The sequence below is a fragment of the Seriola lalandi genome, unplaced genomic scaffold (assembly GCF_002814215.2).
Source record: "Seriola lalandi dorsalis isolate HSWRI2012SDOR001 ecotype SW California unplaced genomic scaffold, Sedor1 jcf7180002054486, whole genome shotgun sequence".
NCBI classification, from domain to species: Eukaryota; Metazoa; Chordata; class Actinopteri; order Carangiformes; family Carangidae; genus Seriola; species Seriola lalandi.
Window position 1 is genome coordinate 493455 of NW_019525039.1, and position 18212 is coordinate 511666.

Genomic DNA, 18212 nt, shown 5'->3' on the forward strand with positions numbered 1-18212 from the left:
CACAAGAGTCAGACAATTTGTTAATTTAGTTATTGAAACAATGCTGATGTAATAAATCCATCAGTAATCAATACTGTTGTATTGTGTTGTGTTGTAATGAGTGGTGAATATGGGATAAGCCACGGCCTCTGTGCTCGGTTTTCTTGAGTTCCTGTAAGGAGACTCAGTCGGCAAAAGCATTGCTTTTGCAGAGTCACTCATGTACAGTAAAATTACACTCAAATTACATGCATGCAGTTGTATGTGTCTATCGAATTCATATTTTCTCTCTATTCTTTATTTTTTCTCAGTGGGTGAAGGCAAGAACATGATCCCCATGGACCCCAACGGCCTGTCTGATCCGTATGTGAAGCTCAAGCTCATACCAGACCCCAAAAACGAGACCAAGCAGAAGACCAAAACCATCCGCTCCAGCCTCAACCCCACATGGAACGAGTCCTTTACTTTGTGAGTCAATTAGCTGTTGTCACCTACAGCCTACAGTACACTTTTGTCTATTCTTTAACGTTCATGGCCTAATAAATATAATGTAATGTGAATTTAATGTCAGATGTACATTAAAAAACGACGTATAAACTAGTTGTACTGCTGCTTTTAGTATCCTCTATAATACCGTGTCATCACTATAATACCACTGATACACTTTTACCACTGCTTAGAATGGTACTGCTGCTACTGCTGTTGCTATCACCAGTGTTGAAGTTGTAACTTAAAAAGGTCATTCATTATATAATAATTGAATGATGATAATGATGATATGTTATAGTCTGTGCAGTCTTTTACAACCAGCGCCGTTTATATATACATATTTTTTTGTATAATAATCATAATGCCATCTCTGTGTTGCACAGCAAGCTGAAACCTACAGATAAGGACCGCAGGCTGTCGGTGGAGGTGTGGGACTGGGACCGGACCACCAGGAATGACTTCATGGGAGCTCTGTCTTTTGGCGTGTCAGAGCTCATGAAAGCTCCAGTCGCTGGCTGGTAACGCTCACTTCCTTAAGGATAGACTACTACCATTGACACTCATGAAATTGCACAGTGTGGTATTAACTAGGGTGAAGTTTCCAGTTGGGGCCCCAGCAGCTTTGAAATTCATTCAACATATACATACTGAGGCTCTCTATTCATATCCTGTATCCTGTGGTGTTTTATGGAATTATATAAAAAGAAACATGATGAAAAAATGTTATAATTTTGTTGGTAATGGCTATTACAGGCACTAATGGCCCCGTTAGTCATAACTAGTAATAGCAAAACCCAACATACATCAATAGAAACAAAAAGGTCAGCAGTTTAGTGCTGACAGTTTATGAAGCTGGCCTCCTCTGCCTCTTAGTGTCCAGTAAAAGACTCTATATCAGGTTCCCGACACAACACAGCACCCTCTCAGTTAAACAGTAGGCTGAGTTTGGGACTTTGTGGTGGGTAATAAAAGCAGATATACTGAGACGTATCAGGAATTGTGCTAACACTAAGGCCGGTGCTAGATCCACCAGAGCCATAGAGACGGTTGCTTTGCTAAGAACTGTACCTGTGCCCAGTGGGGCAAGATGAATGAAAGATGAATGAAAGTTGAGTAGAAGAAGGGAAGGTAAATCAATTCATCTGCTATAGTTTCCTATCTTACAACATTTCTCTCCGTGTTTATCCGTATGTCTCCATCCTCTTCCTCCCTGTCTTTCTCCCTGCCTCTTCCCTCACTTCTTCTTTCCTCTCCCAGGTATAAGTTATTGTGCCAGGAGGAAGGGGAGTACTACAATGTTCCCATCTCAGAGGAGGATGATGGTAATGAGGAACTGAGGCAGAAATTTGAGGTGAGGGTCACACTTAAATTATCACCACCACTGCACATTATTGTCATCTGTTTGTCTGTCATTTGCTGATCTGAATTATTGACTTGTCGTTTCTTAGTTCTGATACGTTTGTTTGCCTTTTGTTTTTCATGGCTCTCTATGAGACTTTTCTTTTGGGTGACTAGTAAAATATTTGTCTTTATATTTATATCAGAGTCACTGTTGATGAAGTCATTGTCACAGCTGTGTCCAGGTTTGGGACTAAGGCCATCACACTGACAACATCTTTCCTAAGTCAGTCCAACCTTGTTTATCTCATTTAAATAAATCCAACTACTTTTTACTTAATCAACTATTAATGGGTGAGTATGAGCATCTGAGCTGTTGGTCCGGGCGCCCTCAGCTTACAAACAAGCATGTCCATGAGAATTATCGAGCGATCACATGCTCGCCTCAGCTGTTAAATTAAAGATGACGGTGAGACGGCTGCAGCTTTCAAAGACCTCCTCAGCTCAGGCTGGTTTCGCACTGGAGAATTCATTTCTACGACGAACGTGTGTGTGATGTGTGCGTTGATTCGCTATTACATCAGAGAGATTCCCGTCTGGAGTTAAATCAAAGCAGCCCTTTGATATGTCTTTTTTTTCTTCTTCTTTTTTTTTTTCGCACTGACAGCTGTCTTTTAATCTACAGAGACATTTTCTTTGACAAAAACGAGGCTATTTGATTCAAGGTCCGAGATATTTTGATACTGTATCTTGTTTTAAACAAATAGAGTTTGTATCATTAGTAAGTTAATAGTCACACTAATTGTAGTGTGTGCATATAAACAGTTTTATCAGGTAGTATATCAGATCTTTGATGATTTGTATCTCAGAACTGCTCTTACTCAGTTTGTAGAATCAAAAGCTGTTGAAATAAAAACTAAATTTTAGTTCCCAGAATTCAGTCAGTTTCGAAAAGATTTGGAAATTGTAGTTTTTTTTTTTTACTTGAAAATAAACCACCACTCACTGCACTATAAGCCGTGTAGCTGATGTTGACCTTTTCTGAACATTCGTGAGAGGCTGACATTGTAGTTTTGCAGCGATTTATGAGAGTTTTAAACTTTTTGCCTCTTTATAGGAGGATTGTAGTTGTTTCTGCTTCTCAATGACAACTCGACATGATTTATATAAAATGATTTGATTATCATCATCAAATCACATTTCCACTGATGATGTAAAATGTAAAAAAAAAAAGATAAAAAAATTATGAATAATGTAACAGTATCTTGAATTACAAGTAAATAATAAGTTCCCACCTTTCAGATGCCACGCAAACAAAACCACATTGCACAAGACCCGTTTTAAGGTGCATTAGACGAGACACGACTGCATGCTCCGTTCCTTCATACTGAAGCGTCAGTGATTCTTGCCTGCTGAGAGCCAAGCAGCGCTCTTTGTGGTCCTCTGATTGTCCTCTCATATTGTCCAGCCTCTCAGTGGGAGCCCAGGTCTCTTGAGGAGACTTTATAAATGAATTTTCCGTGACATTTCTGCCACACACAGTGGACCATTGTTGGTAGAATTAGAAAGAATGGCAAGGCAGGATAGGGATTTTATTCATAGTTCAACAATAATAAATGTAAAATGTTTATATTATTCCTGGCAACTCCATATAAAAATTACTTTTACATAAGTGTTAAAAACTACTGCCGTTGTAAACAAACTTTTTGCAGCCTCACAAAGCATGTCCATTACCTTTTGAGCTAGTTTTCCAAAGCAGGAGCTGTCAGGTACCCGGCCAGTTTTGGGAGTTTGAAACATTTCTTTTTTTCAGTGGTGACATGACGCAACAGGTCTTTTGTAGGTCTTCATACAGAAGGAGGTGTTTCTGTAATGATGGGGGGAAGAGGGAGAAACAAGTTGAAGAACAGGAGAGTTGATTGAGATCGGAGAAGAGTCTGACCTCCTATCACCCGTCTGCATGTGGTCGTGATAGTAACAGCTCCACAAGACCTGCAGTACATATGTTCACCAAAATGAGATGCATGATGCACAACGGTCAAGGTGTTGGTATTTCGTGTGTGTCGGGGTTCAACAGGTGGTCCTCCACACGTTTCTCGCCAGACAGTATTTTTAATACAGCATGCTCAGCATGCATACTGCAGTATATATGATTACATCTGACACTCCAAAACAACCACTTTCTTTTTAACCTGAAAAGCATTACCTCAATGGCAACACTGTTTGATATATACCTAATATAAAGGCTTTTAAAGTTTCCTAAGTGTGCCGTCCACTTAACTTTATTGTCTTTATCTTTTTGGATGCCATACGGCCTGGAGAACCTCTCTCTCTCTCTCTCTCTCTCTCTCTCTCTCTCTCTCTCTCTCTGTCTTCTTTCTTGTTTTTCCTCTTCATAAACCCCTCTGTGGTTCTCTCCCTTTTTTCCCTTAGCCTCCTGCTCCCTCCTGTGTGCTTGGTGAGACTTATACTGTACAAATGCTTCTTCATCCTGTGTCACATTGTCATATTTAATGCAAGAGTTTCTCTCTTCCTCTCTCCCCTTCTTGCCCCTGCTCTCAGGACTGCCAAATTAACTTTAATCTAAAGGTAGCCCTCTCCTCTCCTCTGCTCTCCTCTCTTTTCTTCTCCTCTCCTCTCTTTTCTTCTCCTCTCCTCTCCTCTCCTCTCCTCTCCTCTCCTCTCCTCTCCTCTCCTCCTCCTTTTGTCTCATCCTGTTGTGGTGACACGTCTCCTTCACTCCTCCTCACGTCTGATCATTTGTATGTGGTTCCAAACTACTGCAAATCGATCCAGTTTACTAACAATTTGTTCTGGGTGTGAGTTGGGTATTCATAAAAGAAATTACAATAAATAAACACAAAGAAGCAAACCTACATTGCTCCAATAAAATCAATCAATGTCTGAACTTGGAAGAACTCAAAATTTCCGCATGAATCAAGAGAGCATTTTTGTAGAGGATGAAAGGGAATGAAAATATAACTGCAGATGGATTTATTTACTACAACAAAATTTCTTCACCCGACGCCACATATGGAATATGTGTATGTTTGAATCAACCGAGAGTACAGTTCTTCGGCTTCACTGCTTCCTGTTCCTCAGAGGTTGTCAGAGGATTGTTAGTAAATCCTGACACTGTACTGCTCACAGTTCATGGCTATACATCTGTCTGCATGTGTGTCTTTGTATTCCGTATGTGCCTTGTCTGTGGATCACTCTGCCTGTCTACATCTTGCGTGCTTCCATCATCGTCGCTGCAGGTTTAACCTGGAGGTACATGGTCTTCTCTTAGAGCTTGCTGAAGCATCATGTGTCATATTTTCTACTTCTTCTATCTGCAAACATCCCATTGTATCTTGACATCAGACTCCACATTCAGACTGAACTAATGCAGGAATGGTGAACTAATGAAATAGGCCACACTTGATACAGCACATGTAGAGAAACAAAACCTATTGTGGCCACCAGATGTCAGCACTGAACTGACATACATCGCCAGAATAATGTTGCTGTGTGTGTGTGTGTGTGTGTGTGTGTGTGTGTGTCTGTGTGTGTGTCTGTGTGTGTGTCTGTGTGTGTGTCTGTGTGTGTGTCTGTGTGTGTGTATGCTTGCAAGGTAACACTATTTTTTCCACTCATAAATCTTCACCTTGCTTGTTCATCATACTCGAAGATTTGATTTCCACACCGACTTTATAGTTTATGATTCTCAGTCACATTTGCTGAATTTCTTTGACCTTCAGTTTTTTTTTTTTTTTTAATCACCATGGTAATATCCAACTAGTTATCCAACTTTAATGACACATAAAAAATGAAGTCACATTTGGGGTTTTTGCTTGTTCAGGAAAATAATAGAGGTCAGGTCATTTTCACTTAAGTTATGTGCATGTTCCATGTTTGTGCCACACTGATAGATACCACTATATCACTGTGACTGTTATAGTGGCAGCACTGCAAACATATATTCAACCACCTATGGATCGAACTCTGCAATTTCCTTTTTGTCTGTGTGTATGAGTTACACTCTTATTGCCCCGCAGCTATCTGCATATGAGAATCAGCTGTTGTGGCTCACACCTATACTCAAGCGTACTAAGTGAGTGAGCCTTTTTGGCTCCCTTCTCCCTATGGTTTCAGGACCAAGCAGTTGTGGAAGACTCTGATCAGGTGCGTCTGAGAGGAAGGAAGTAAGGCTGCTCGCTCGGCTCGGCTCGGCTCGGCCAGGCTCTTTTCATTGGCTAAAGCTTACAGGTGTGCTGTGGTCTGGTGCGGTCTGCTCTGCTTTGAGTTTTGCTGCTGCTCTCCCAGATTAAGAGCAGACTATGGTAGATGCCATTAACCAAACTAAAGCTGCTCAGCGTTGGTTGTGCCACGTTAAACGTCTTGATTTAATCCGAATATTTGAAATAGTCTGAATTGAAGCGTAAAATGAATTTTAAAGTGATTCCTGAAGTGTGAAAAGTGATGAATCAGGGAATGTGTCATATCAGTCTGTTGTTGGATAACATCCATTCTTTTCCTGCAGATCTCTTGTTTCTGTCAACAGATATTGAAAGAGTCTTGAAACCATTTTCTCCAAAATACATGAGCGACTTTGTCTAGAAACTGTTAGTGATTATTTGTTAATACTAAAGCGACCTTCACTGGCTTTACATCTGCTAAAGGTGGGTTGCTCACAGGGGGCATGACTTCCCCTTTACTTACACATATCTAGATTACATCCATCTATCTTCTCAGGAACTTCTTTGTAGCATGTGGATGTAGATTGTAGTTATGGTGTCGGAGTACAGCATGATTTTGGATCTGTGTTTGGCCTTGGCTGAGTGTGAAACCTGGACATGTCAATGTGGGGTGTGTTTTTGTGCAGAAAGACAGAAAAGTAGGGAAACTTATGTGATATTTGGTAGTTTTTCAGCATTCAGGATGCCTCGAAGGTGTGTATTTTTTTTTTAGCATAATGTGCTGTAGTTTTCTAGCAAGCGTCTTGAAGCATCTTGCCCCACTGGGAGATTGAGCATGTCTTTGGCATGGAGGAAATACAAAGAAGAGAAGCTCTTTACATTTCTGCAAATACAGGTCAACGTCAGAGAAAGTTGTCTGCGCATGCATGCACATGGAGAAGCCACAGTGTGGCATCCTTGCCTTCATTACTCCAGGAGTCTCCAGTGAGAAATCAGCAGTGCAGTTGTTAGGTTTGATGTGATTATAACAATAGAAATGGCTTTTTTTTAGAGTCTGCCTTTAAGTGATTGCAATAATGTAATGCTTAAAATGATGTTCTGTTTCCAGTTATGCAGGTGCATCTTCACAACATGTTAAGTGATATGCAAGAGTGTCTAGATAGTCTGACCTTCGATAAAAGTGTCCACTTAACATACATATATTCATGCTCATTCTTCATAATGTTAGTGATCTAGTTTAAAGTTCCCCCTGAATTATGATGTTAACAAATAACAGTTGACAAGAACATCCCGTACTGAGCTTGTAATTCATTTTAATGAGAATTGCTTGTTATCATGTTTTACGCTGGCTGGGTCACAGGCAACAAGATAACAATTGTAAATAAATGTTAACGTCTCCTCTTGTTTGACACAGTTTATTGCACTTTATTAAATGGTATTTGTTTGTATGGGGCCATTTTTTTTTATCACATCAGCTCCACAATGGCACCACAGTCTCATTTCACCCACTTAATTTTGAATTCTGCTTATCAATCGGTGTATTGTGGCTGTGATTGAGCAAATCAACAGTGTGAGTGAGTGTGTGAGCACATGAAGAGGATAATCAGCTAAAGCTGTCATATGACATCTTATGAATGAAATTCAAACATCTGTAATATTCTTGTGTACGATAGTGACTGTAGAGATTTTAACGACAGGGACATTGGAAGGTTTGGTCTGGAAATGTTGCTCATTGCATCTCACCACAAGAAGAATCCACCACAAAGAAACTGTTCGGTCTCTTTTCAATTTGATAACTTTTCAAGGTCTACATTTTATGAATTTGAGGAACTAGTTATTTTGATTAAACTACACACTGTCACTTTACATTATGTGTGTGTTTCTTTTAAGATGTGTATCTCTTACACACTTTGTCCTCTGTGCCCTGAGTACAGAAAGCCAAGCTAGGCCCAGGTAAGAAGGTGATCGACGAGATGGATGACTCCCGCTCCAGCCAGCTGCCCTCCAACAGCCTGGACCAAGTCAAACTCAGCGACTTCTTGTTCCTGGCTGTGCTGGGGAAAGGAAGCTTCGGCAAGGTGAGGCAGCTGAGCTGAAATCAAAATGCATCTCAACAAAGAGAGCAAGACGTCCAAGAATAAATTGTTCCCCACCCTGTCTCCACCCCTCTCCCTCTTTCTCCGAAGGTCATGCTGGCAGAGATGAAGACCACTGAAGAGCTGTACGCAATCAAGATCCTGAAGAAGGACGTGGTGATCCAGGACGATGACGTCGAATGCACCATGGTGGAGAAGAGGGTCCTGGCCCAAGAGGACAAGCCGCCCTTCCTCACACAGCTCCACTCGTGCTTCCAGACTGTGGTAGGTAAAAGGCTCCTGGAAAACACATCAGGACAAGTCACCCCAGGTCAGGTCAGGTCAAATTAATTCATGAGTGGGCTTTTAGCTAAACATATTACTCATGAAGTGATGTAGAGAGCAGTAGAGGACGTGCATGACGAGTACAATTAAAAACAAAAACAGAAGAGGAAACAAACAAACCCCAATTGGAATGCTGAGGAGTGTGTGTTTGTGTGTGTGTGTGTGTGTGTGTGTGTGTGTGTGTGAGTGTGTGTGTGTGTGTGTGTGTGTGTAGTCATACCAGAACCAGACCACACAACCTGAGAGCACATAGTGTATGAGTGAAGAGACACGCTCTCATAAATACATGTATTTTGTGCACACACACACAGGCACATTATGTAGCACATGCTGACACACACACACACACACACACACACACATGTCAATACAAGTTCATTGTGATTCCTTACATGAGAGCAGACACAAATACAGATGTATGCATCCACATGCAAGGAAACAAGTCCGGCTACACACACATAAACTTCATTATAACAACTACACATTTAATGCCACTAAGGCACACTAAGCTGTCATGCACACACATATAGTACACAATAACTTGCACTCAGTCTTCCCTCTTCCTCATGTGTCTACGAAATCTTCGAGGATCATCTCTCACTGCTTCGCTTTAACACCCACCCAGACATGGAGACAGGACTTCCTAAACCCTGAGCCAAATCCCTCTCAGATCAAGTTCCTTTATGTCTTTCATGTCTTCGAGGTATCACAGATAATAACAGCTGGTGGTTTCTGACTGAGCGGCATAATGTGATGGTCTTTGTCCTTTCATGACACATATAAAGTCAAATAACCTGATATCCCGATTTTTAGTCTCTAGAAAGGGTCAAGCTCCAAAAAGACCAGACCCTACAGTTCCTCTAATTTAACCCGACAGCCTCTTTCGTTAGAACTTTTTCATGCCCCCACTCACACCTCATACATACATGTTAGTCCACATGTGCAGGAAATCATTGGTTAGCTTTGTCAGAATGCCTCTTGGTAAATGCACCCAGCCACTGGTTAGACGACGGCAAAGCTGAACGAGGCCAAGCTGAAACTATAGCAGCTGATTAGAGCTGTAGCACCAGCAGGCAGACGGAGGAAATAAAAGAGACACAGCTTGGCTCATAGCATATTCATGAATACACAAACACGTGTACACCCCCGGCCCACGCACACATCACACACACACACACACACACACACACACACACACACAAAAACAGACTAACTTAGTTGCACACAGACTTAACTGGATTAAAAAAAATAATTGTTGAACCTAGGGTTGTCGCAATAAACCATTATTTATAATAACCATGGTATTTAAAAAATGAAATATTAATGTCATGTTGATAATACACATATGATTATATTGTGATGGCGGATGTTAAGTCTTGGGGATCTTATGTTTATCAGTTCATCTGGTTGCCTTTTCACTATCTACTAAATGTAAATGTTCTTTTTGTACAGTTATGTTACAGACTCTCTCTCCACCTCCCTACACTCGTATTTGAGACTAATTTATTTGCCAAAAAAGAGTAGAATAAATTAAGTTAAGGATGAATTTCACTGAAAGCATTACTATTTTTTTTTTTCAAATTTTCTGTAGGTATCGCAGTAATATCGTTATTGTGAATTTAGGGCTGAAAATTCATCGAAATGTTATCGAAATCACTATATGACCAAATAAATGAGTAAAATAAAATGTGAAAAAATGTGTCACAACATAAATTAAGTATTGTGGTGTTACAGAGATGCCCTGGCCTACAAATCATATTCTCCAGATGTAAGGGAACATTCTTGTTTGGTATTAAGCACCAACCAAATTCACATCATCATCTTTTCTAAAAAGTTTCAGTGAATGAAAATAAATGCAAGAATGACCTTTCCAGCTGAAATGGTGACTCACATCACAATCGCAATATCTGAAAAAATGATCACAATATCGTATTGATTGCATATTTAGTCCTATGTGAATTTTTTTGGCCATGATAATCGTGTAGTCACAATCTGATAATGTGACAGCCCTAATTGCACCTACATTGTAGCATTTTATTCTGCTGCTTATAACTTCTCAAATTATAAACCCGTGAAACAAACAATAATTCATCCTGAACTAAAATTTGCATATTAAAGACAGGTATAGCATTGCTGGGAAAGACTCTGTGGAGTGTCTTATTGTCTGGATGTTTCAGTCTGTAAGTGTTATTAGAGAGTCTGATTTATTTTCCCTCAGTTTTGTATCCATTGTATCCAACTGTAACAAACTGCCAGAGTTTCATCCAGTTCAGCTTTTGTGTTAGTAAAGATACAGGCTCATAGGCAAGGTTTGATCTCACTTAGCTGTTTCACACAAACGCTTTAAGACTTACGATGAAATTCCCCTTTTCAAAAAGAATCCCAAAATGGTTTGTTTGTATGACAGTATGTTGTCAATATTCATCAGAATCAAATCCAGCTGAAGCATCATTTATTGAGTGAGAACACCACTGTGTCAGTGAGATAGAAGAACACAGCTCAATGTGAGAGGTACAGAGATGTAGAGTGGGTGTAGTGTACACCGTCTGCATTTATCAGAGGAGGGATAGTTGTTTCTTATTTTGCCAGTAAGGGACCATCAAAAACACAGCTTGACGAGGGTCAGGCCAAACTTGTCATGGGCTGTAAGGGACCAGCACTGTTAGACAAAGAAAATATTTCCTGACAGATGTCTGTGTTGAGTGTTTTCTTTTTCCACGAAACGCTTTGTTGTGATCTTTTTAGGTCACCTTGTCATGGAAAGTGTAGCGGGGAACGATGGAACGGCTCAGACAGCGGGGCGAGGGGAGGCTGTAACACTGAACTGTATCTTTACTGCTTAGAGCTTTGACAGCGAATAGAAAAGCTGTGTTATTTCACAGCTTTTGTGGAACTTGCAATTTTTTTTGTGCAAAAATAGTGATGTTGCATATTTGTCTCCCTCTATCTTCCCCATGTCCATGTCCATCTCCTCTCCTTGTGTACCTCTTTCTGTATGACCACAGGATCGTCTCTACTTTGTTATGGAGTATGTGAATGGGGGCGACCTCATGTATCATATCCAACAAGTGGGCAAGTTCAAGGAGCCTCAGGCAGTGTAAGATTTCACTTTTGATCTCAGCCTCTTAGCAACCTTGTATTGTAATACAATGGTGAATAAAAAAAAGAAACAGTACTTCTGTGATGGAATTATTTCTGGAATATAGAAAAGCTTTCTTCAAGTGTTATGAAGGTTCATTTTCCATGTGTTGAGAGTCTGTAAGTGTGTGGTTGTTATTGCAGGTTCTATGCCGCGGAGATCGCTGCTGGTCTTTTCTTCCTGCACAGTAAAGGAATCATCTACAGGTGAGTTTTAACCAGTTTACACAGTTTACATACATATTCAAAGTAATAATTAGACATTTTGTGACATATTTCATATCTGATCATACCAGCAGTTAACCATTCTATAGTGAGAGATCCTGCTTTTGTTTGTCTTTTGATGAAAACACCAGGCAGCAGCAGCAGCAGCAGGGGTTTGTTTGGGATAAATAGCAGAAGAATGAGGCAGTTAGCGTTAGCGGTGAAAGCCACCTGATGAGACGTCTAAAAGCAAAAAGTCAACAGCTTAGAGGATGTTTTGAATGTCTGCGTGCTTCCTCAGGGATCTGAAGTTGGACAATGTGATGCTGGACTGTGAGGGACACATTAAGATTGCTGACTTTGGCATGTGTAAAGAGAACATGTCAGAAGGAGTGAGCACGCGCACCTTCTGCGGCACTCCAGACTACATCGCCCCAGAGGTGAGTAAGGACCAACATGGAGATGTGTGTGTGTGTGTGTGTGTGTGTGTGTGTGTGTGTGTGTGTGTGTGTGTGTGTGTGTGTGTTTTTTTTTTTGATGCATGAGGTCATCTCTGTCACTGTCTGGTCTAAGCCTGTGTCACCCTTGTGCTCCAGATTAAGGTCACTGCCTCAGGATAGACACACACACACACACACACACACACACACACACATACACACAAGCATAATGACGTAAGCATCCCCGGTCAGACAGATGCCCAGTGTGTCTTCTGGCAAGTCCAAATTAACCCAAACATACAAGCTGGGGTCTCTACGTTCCTGGCGGTTTTCTCGCCAGTGAAGTCGATCCTTTATCAAACTGTCGGTTTGATCAGCTTCAGCGGTAATTGCTGAAGTCAAGACAAACTCACTTGACTTTACAATGTGACCTTGTCATTTCTGATCACGACTGTGGTCATGTAGCAATCACACATGCCTGGATGCTGCGCTTGTTTTCGCTAGTTTTGACTAGTTACATCTATACAACGATGTGGACGCACAGTACGTCTTAATGTTCCACCAAGTGAATGACCCTGCTCAGTAAATCCAAGATGACATGGATGATTGATAAACCCACTGCTCTCCATAGTTGTGCATCACTGGAAATATTTCAGTGCCATTTTCCAAAATGAAACTACCTTACTTTGCTGGGTATCAACATTTTGTTCAACAAAACAAATAGGAACAAAATCTAGAAACCAGACTAATATCTATAATTCAAAGCTGTTTCTCCTAATTTCACCAAATATAACAGGAAAGGTCTGACGCAGCGGCTTTCAGCTTTTCATACTTTCTGTACTGATTTAGTTTGTCCACCTCTCTGGCCATTATCAGTTGGTTGGCTTCTATTTAATGGTGGGCTGCGTTATCGATTCTCTCTAAAACCCTCTCTGATAGACTGGGAGGTTAATTCCGCCCCACGGACGCAGGGTGAACATGCTGTGACCATTCAGAGTCAGACTGACACTAAAGCGCCAGCCACGGATCACACAGCAGGAGAGCAGAGCAGCTACTATTTCCATAGCCAAGACTCACAGTTCATGTCACACACTTTAGGCTAAGTCACACATGCATACGTATGATGGCACACAGTCACATGCATGACGCACCTCATGCGCACAGTTCTTCATACACTGATAAATATCGGAATGCGCACACGCTTTCAACAGTCACACAAACCCAATCATGCACACACTTGTACATGAGTGTTTTTGAGCACACACTCAAAAACACTCCTAGGTGGGGACTGACCTTAAAAACGCTCTTACAGTGGTGACATTTTCAGAGATAATCGAGGGAAAGTGCTCCTCAAATTGCATTTGACAGAAGGATCAACTATTAATTATTTTTCTAGCTGAATTTAACATCATGGTTCGGACACATGCTTCATGCAATTAACTTTTATTGGTCCCTTGTTTTGGATTGTTCTTACAGCACCTTTCATGTATTGAACCTGCTTTAGGTGCATACACATTATATAAGCTGTCAGAAGCAGCTACAGTACTAAAGGAATGTCCTATAGTTCTCATTCAAAAGAGCTTGTTTCTTTTCATCCTGAAGCTGCAGTGAGTAGTTTGTCTAATTTGAGTGTGTTACTGATTTTTTAAATCTTTTTTTTTTTTTATGTCAATAACCTCATCCTCCGTTCTACATTAGGTTGTGTTTGATTGATCTACTCAGCCTGACATTGCATATACATGAGTGATGGTGACGCAATTGGTTGATCTCTGAAATTTGAAGAAAGTCACATCAACAAGTTGTAGGTGTCAGTCTTTGGAGGGATTTAATTCAAACCCCTCCACCTTTCCGACAGGCCGTTTTCAGCCTTAATCACGTAGGTCAAAGGTCAGTGGTAAAGGAGGAAAATAGGTTTCTGATTTTCTGCATCCAACCGTAAATTCCAAAGATTTGAGAACCACCTATATGGACACCAGAGGGCAAATTCACAGAGGTGGGGAACACCTGCCAACCTGAATAAGGAAACCTCTCATGCTGTGTAGTGCATATTTGTGTGTATACGAGCTGCTATTGTGAGGTCACTTCTGCAACATAGTTGTGTTGGTGGTTTTGTGCATGTTTGTATCTTGACATAGATGTGAGACGAGAAATGTTTTCACTAGGTCTCCTGGTGACAGAATGCAGCAGTGTTCCTGCTGCTAGTCACCACACACAGACACACACATGTGCAGGTGTGCAGTTTTCGCTGTGTTTACTCTGACCTATATAGCTGTGAGGAGTTGTAACCGGACACTGAAGGAAAGAAGTAAGGAAAAGCGGGAACTGAAACCCACTGCCTAACGACGACGACACTGTGCGGCATTTCAGGAGAGCATTTGAGGATATTGAGCCGTCTGACTTGGGCCATTTCCCTCTATGCCTTACTTCGTTCCCGCTGTGGTGTGGTTTTAGGAGGCATAAGTGTCCACCTCGCTGCTCAACTCCACTGTGTGCTCGAACAACGGGCTGCAGTGCCAGGATGATATCATACAAATGAATTCATAAACTGCGATCTACTGTCAGCTGGTGTTCCTCCAGAACGTGTTAATGTTTGATAATACAAGCTAGTGAGGCAGAACTTACTAATCTAATATGTTCAAACAGCATTGATATGTACAAAAGTGGTTAGTCTGCAACATTCATTTTCTCTGTCATCTTTTCATTTGCTTTAATGAAGGAACTTAATTTATTTCAACCAAAAAGTTCTCACACGCGCTTGTGACTTTGAAAGCGGTTTTGCTCATTTATAACCGTACCCAAATGTTTTGCTTCAGGCGACTTGACTGTGCACAATTCATGGTTGTTTAAGATGCAGATATGTACTGTGGCTGCATTTTCGTTGTTGAATAATGACTGTCATTTCTCCAAAAGTTTGAGGACTGGGAATAGCAAGCCTGAGTCATCGTGGACTTGCCGTCTGGCCACATGCCTTTTGCAGCGGCAGCTCCATTTTTAAACCCTTCCACCAATTACTGAGCACTCAAACCAGTGTTTTCAGATCAGAGCTGTTAGTAGTCTTACAAAATCACTTCATCCGTGGGTAGAAAAGTGAGTGAGAAGTGAGAAAAACGTCAGGGGAGGGGAGAAGGAGGTGGAAAAGAGAAAGTGAGAAAGAAGGAGCAAATGAGACAGAGGAGAGGAATTGATAGCAGTGTAGAGAGTGGGAGCATGAAAGCAGCTGTGGAAACTTTCTAATGGCAGTTTATCTCTCTGACAGATTATTTGAAAATTCAGAAATTATAGAAATCTTTTATCTTTTATCCTCTCCTCTCCTCTCCTCTCCTCTCCTCTCCTCTCCTCTCTCTGCCTCAGGGATCAAAATGCATATTTTTTTCTCTGCTGCTTCATTATACCGCCATGTGCATGCCATTACAATGTATTTTCCCCATAGGGTTATTTTTAATTAACATCATCAACATCGGTCAGCTACTGCTAATAGATAAAGTACATGATGCATGGAAAGAAATATTTTACAGTGTCATTGATAATACATCATATGCTGCGGCAGTTCAGCTGTGAATCTGTAATTATATCTTATATACTGCGAATTGAGAATTACAGTTTTTATCTGTTATTCACTGTACCTTTAGTTTGTCGAGTTATCTGTGTAGATATTGAGACTCGCATGTTTACACAGAACAATTATCTAATTAACAAGGACATTTTCCTTTATTCAAGACTGAAGAACTGAGCATAACTGAAACTGACACGGAGTACACGCTGCATATTTTTCTTAACCTTTGTGACCATCCTTTCTGTAATCTGTCGCTCACAAGCCCTCCCCACTTTATGGAAGTTCAATACTAAATTGCTGCGGTGCCCTTTTACGTTGTCTGTTTGATCATATGTGAAAAGGTTCATCTACCGTGCTACTTGCGGCGAGGGATTCTCACGTAAAGCCCAAGGCTGCTTATTAATATCATCAGTGAATGAAACCAACCACAGCATACACTACTGAGAAATGCTTTCAAAAACAGACTACTAAAGCATGGCCCGATGCACACTGTATCTGCTCCACAGCACACACATTCCTCAAAGGGATCCGATAACAACAGCAGAGCAGATATTCACTTAGCACCCTGTAACAGTGTTGGTCACAAGGGCGGTGATGTGCGCTTTAGTGTTTGAACCACACTGAGTTTTTTTTTTTGTTGTTGTTTTTTTTCTGTTTCCATATGGAGGATGAGGGTTAGAGGAGCACAGGTTGGTGCTTGTGTGTGTTTGCATGTGTGTGTGTGTGTGTGTGTGTGTGCGTGTAGTGAGGAGAGTAGCCTTGAATAGCTAGCAGTCTGATCCAGAACTGTCACGTAGCATTAGGTCTAATTCGAGAGAGATGTCTTAAGCAATGCACATGCACGCACACATGCAAACACACACACACACACACACCCACACACACACACACACACACATTCAGAATCATGTAAAAAAAAAAAAGATTAATGTAAACAAAGATAATTTATTTTTCTCTTACCCTCTTTCACTCTCTCTCTCTCTCTCTCTCTCTCTGTGTCTCTCTCCCTCTCTCTCTCTCTCTCTCACACACATACACACACACATTTGTTCTGCCGTGAATCAACAGAGCTCTCCTGGCCAGAGGCTTTCATACAATAAAGTAAAAAATAAAACAGGATGAGAGCAGTGAATGTCAGGCACAGGTCACGCTTGTCTATTTCCATCACTGGCAACCTGGCAGAATAAAGACTACTTCATGTATTCATCAGCCTCACGCAAACAGCAAAGCAAACAAACATCCTTGTACATAATAAATAAGGTGAAAACTGAATGTCTAGACTTAACATGCTGGTTCAGAGCACGAAGGTCACCGTTCCTGGAACTGTAAATGTCCGCTGGTGTTGTTTCAGACAGGCGATGGGTGGCAAGGGCAGCGGGTCACAGCAGCATCACATTAGTGCAGCGCTCTGTAGGATGGCCTGAAACTGATCTAAACAGTTGCTTTTTGCTGAACTCTGATTGTCCTCTCTGTTTATTTCTTTTCTTTTCTTCTCTCTTTCTTTTTGCCTCACTCTCACAGACTCAGAATCTGACTCCTCTTCACTCTTCACCTTTAACTGTCTTTCCTTTTTTTTCCTCCATAGGGAACTGATTTAGCATTTGTGACAGTTTGGCAATAACATGACAATTCAACCGTAAATAATACATTACAATGGAATAGAACGTATGAGAGTTTTATAAAAATGATGAAGTTGCTTCTCTGTCTTGCTGTCTTAATCTGTCCTCTGCTAGCCTGTGCTATAAAGCTAGGAGCCTACAGCCATGCTCGTGCTTTGTTGGGCTGTACTTCGCTAGCTAAATGCTAATGTTGATATGCTCACAATGATACATATGCTAAATAGTACAAAATAGAAAATACAGCTAAGGCTGATGGGAATTTTCTTAGTTTTTGAGGTTTTTGGTCATAAACCGAAGCATTGTACAAATTAAAATACTGACCTGATGATGGTGCTGGTAAACAAATTGGGAGGACCAACAAAGTCAAAACGGTTCATCGTGTGGGGAATACAATTGTTCTTCAGCGGATTTTATAAGAGAATGCACTCTGGGTTACTGTTTTACCTTCTGGTGGCTCCCAATGAAATGACAGGGATCAAAAAAACATTCATTGACTGGTAGTCATGAATGTCTGAACCAAATCTTTTGATGTTTTGTAACTTTGACGTGCAAGTAGCAAAAGATACAAGTCAGGGGGATCAATGAAGTCATCCACTAGAGCCTGTAGATGTTTGTGCAAAGAAAGAAAAGAAAAAATATTTCAGTCTGAACCAAAGCAATGGACTGACCGACCCACCAATCAATCAACTGATCAATCGACCAACCAGCATTGCCATCCTTAGGACCGCCTTGGTAGCATAAAAACATATACCTGAATCTTATCCTGACTGAGTTGTAGCTGAGAAAACAAAATGTGTCTTATCTCATTGTTTTTTTACATCCTCTGATTCTCCCCCCCTTTGTTTCTCTCT

The 18212-nt window shown here is 40.9% G+C and overlaps 1 protein-coding gene across 4 annotated transcripts in view; it reads left to right on the forward strand.

Annotated features, from left to right (window-relative positions):
* Window positions 1-18212, forward strand: part of prkcaa (protein kinase C, alpha, a) — a 141624-nt gene that overhangs the window by 88800 nt on the left and 34612 nt on the right. For 2 of the 4 annotated variants that reach the window (XM_087175732.1, XM_023412695.2), the window contains exons 6-14: window positions 291-447; window positions 852-986; window positions 1726-1819; window positions 5944-5973; window positions 7922-8065; window positions 8174-8347; window positions 11413-11504; window positions 11690-11752; window positions 12051-12189. In XM_087175732.1, coding sequence (XP_087031858.1) covers window positions 291-447; window positions 852-986; window positions 1726-1819; window positions 5944-5973; window positions 7922-8065; window positions 8174-8347; window positions 11413-11504; window positions 11690-11752; window positions 12051-12189 — 1028 coding nt within the window. The remainder of the gene's footprint in view (window positions 1-290; window positions 448-851; window positions 987-1725; window positions 1820-5943; window positions 5974-7921; window positions 8066-8173; window positions 8348-11412; window positions 11505-11689; window positions 11753-12050; window positions 12190-18212) is intronic. The other 2 variants (XM_087175733.1, XM_023412696.2) reach the window with 1 other exon arrangement.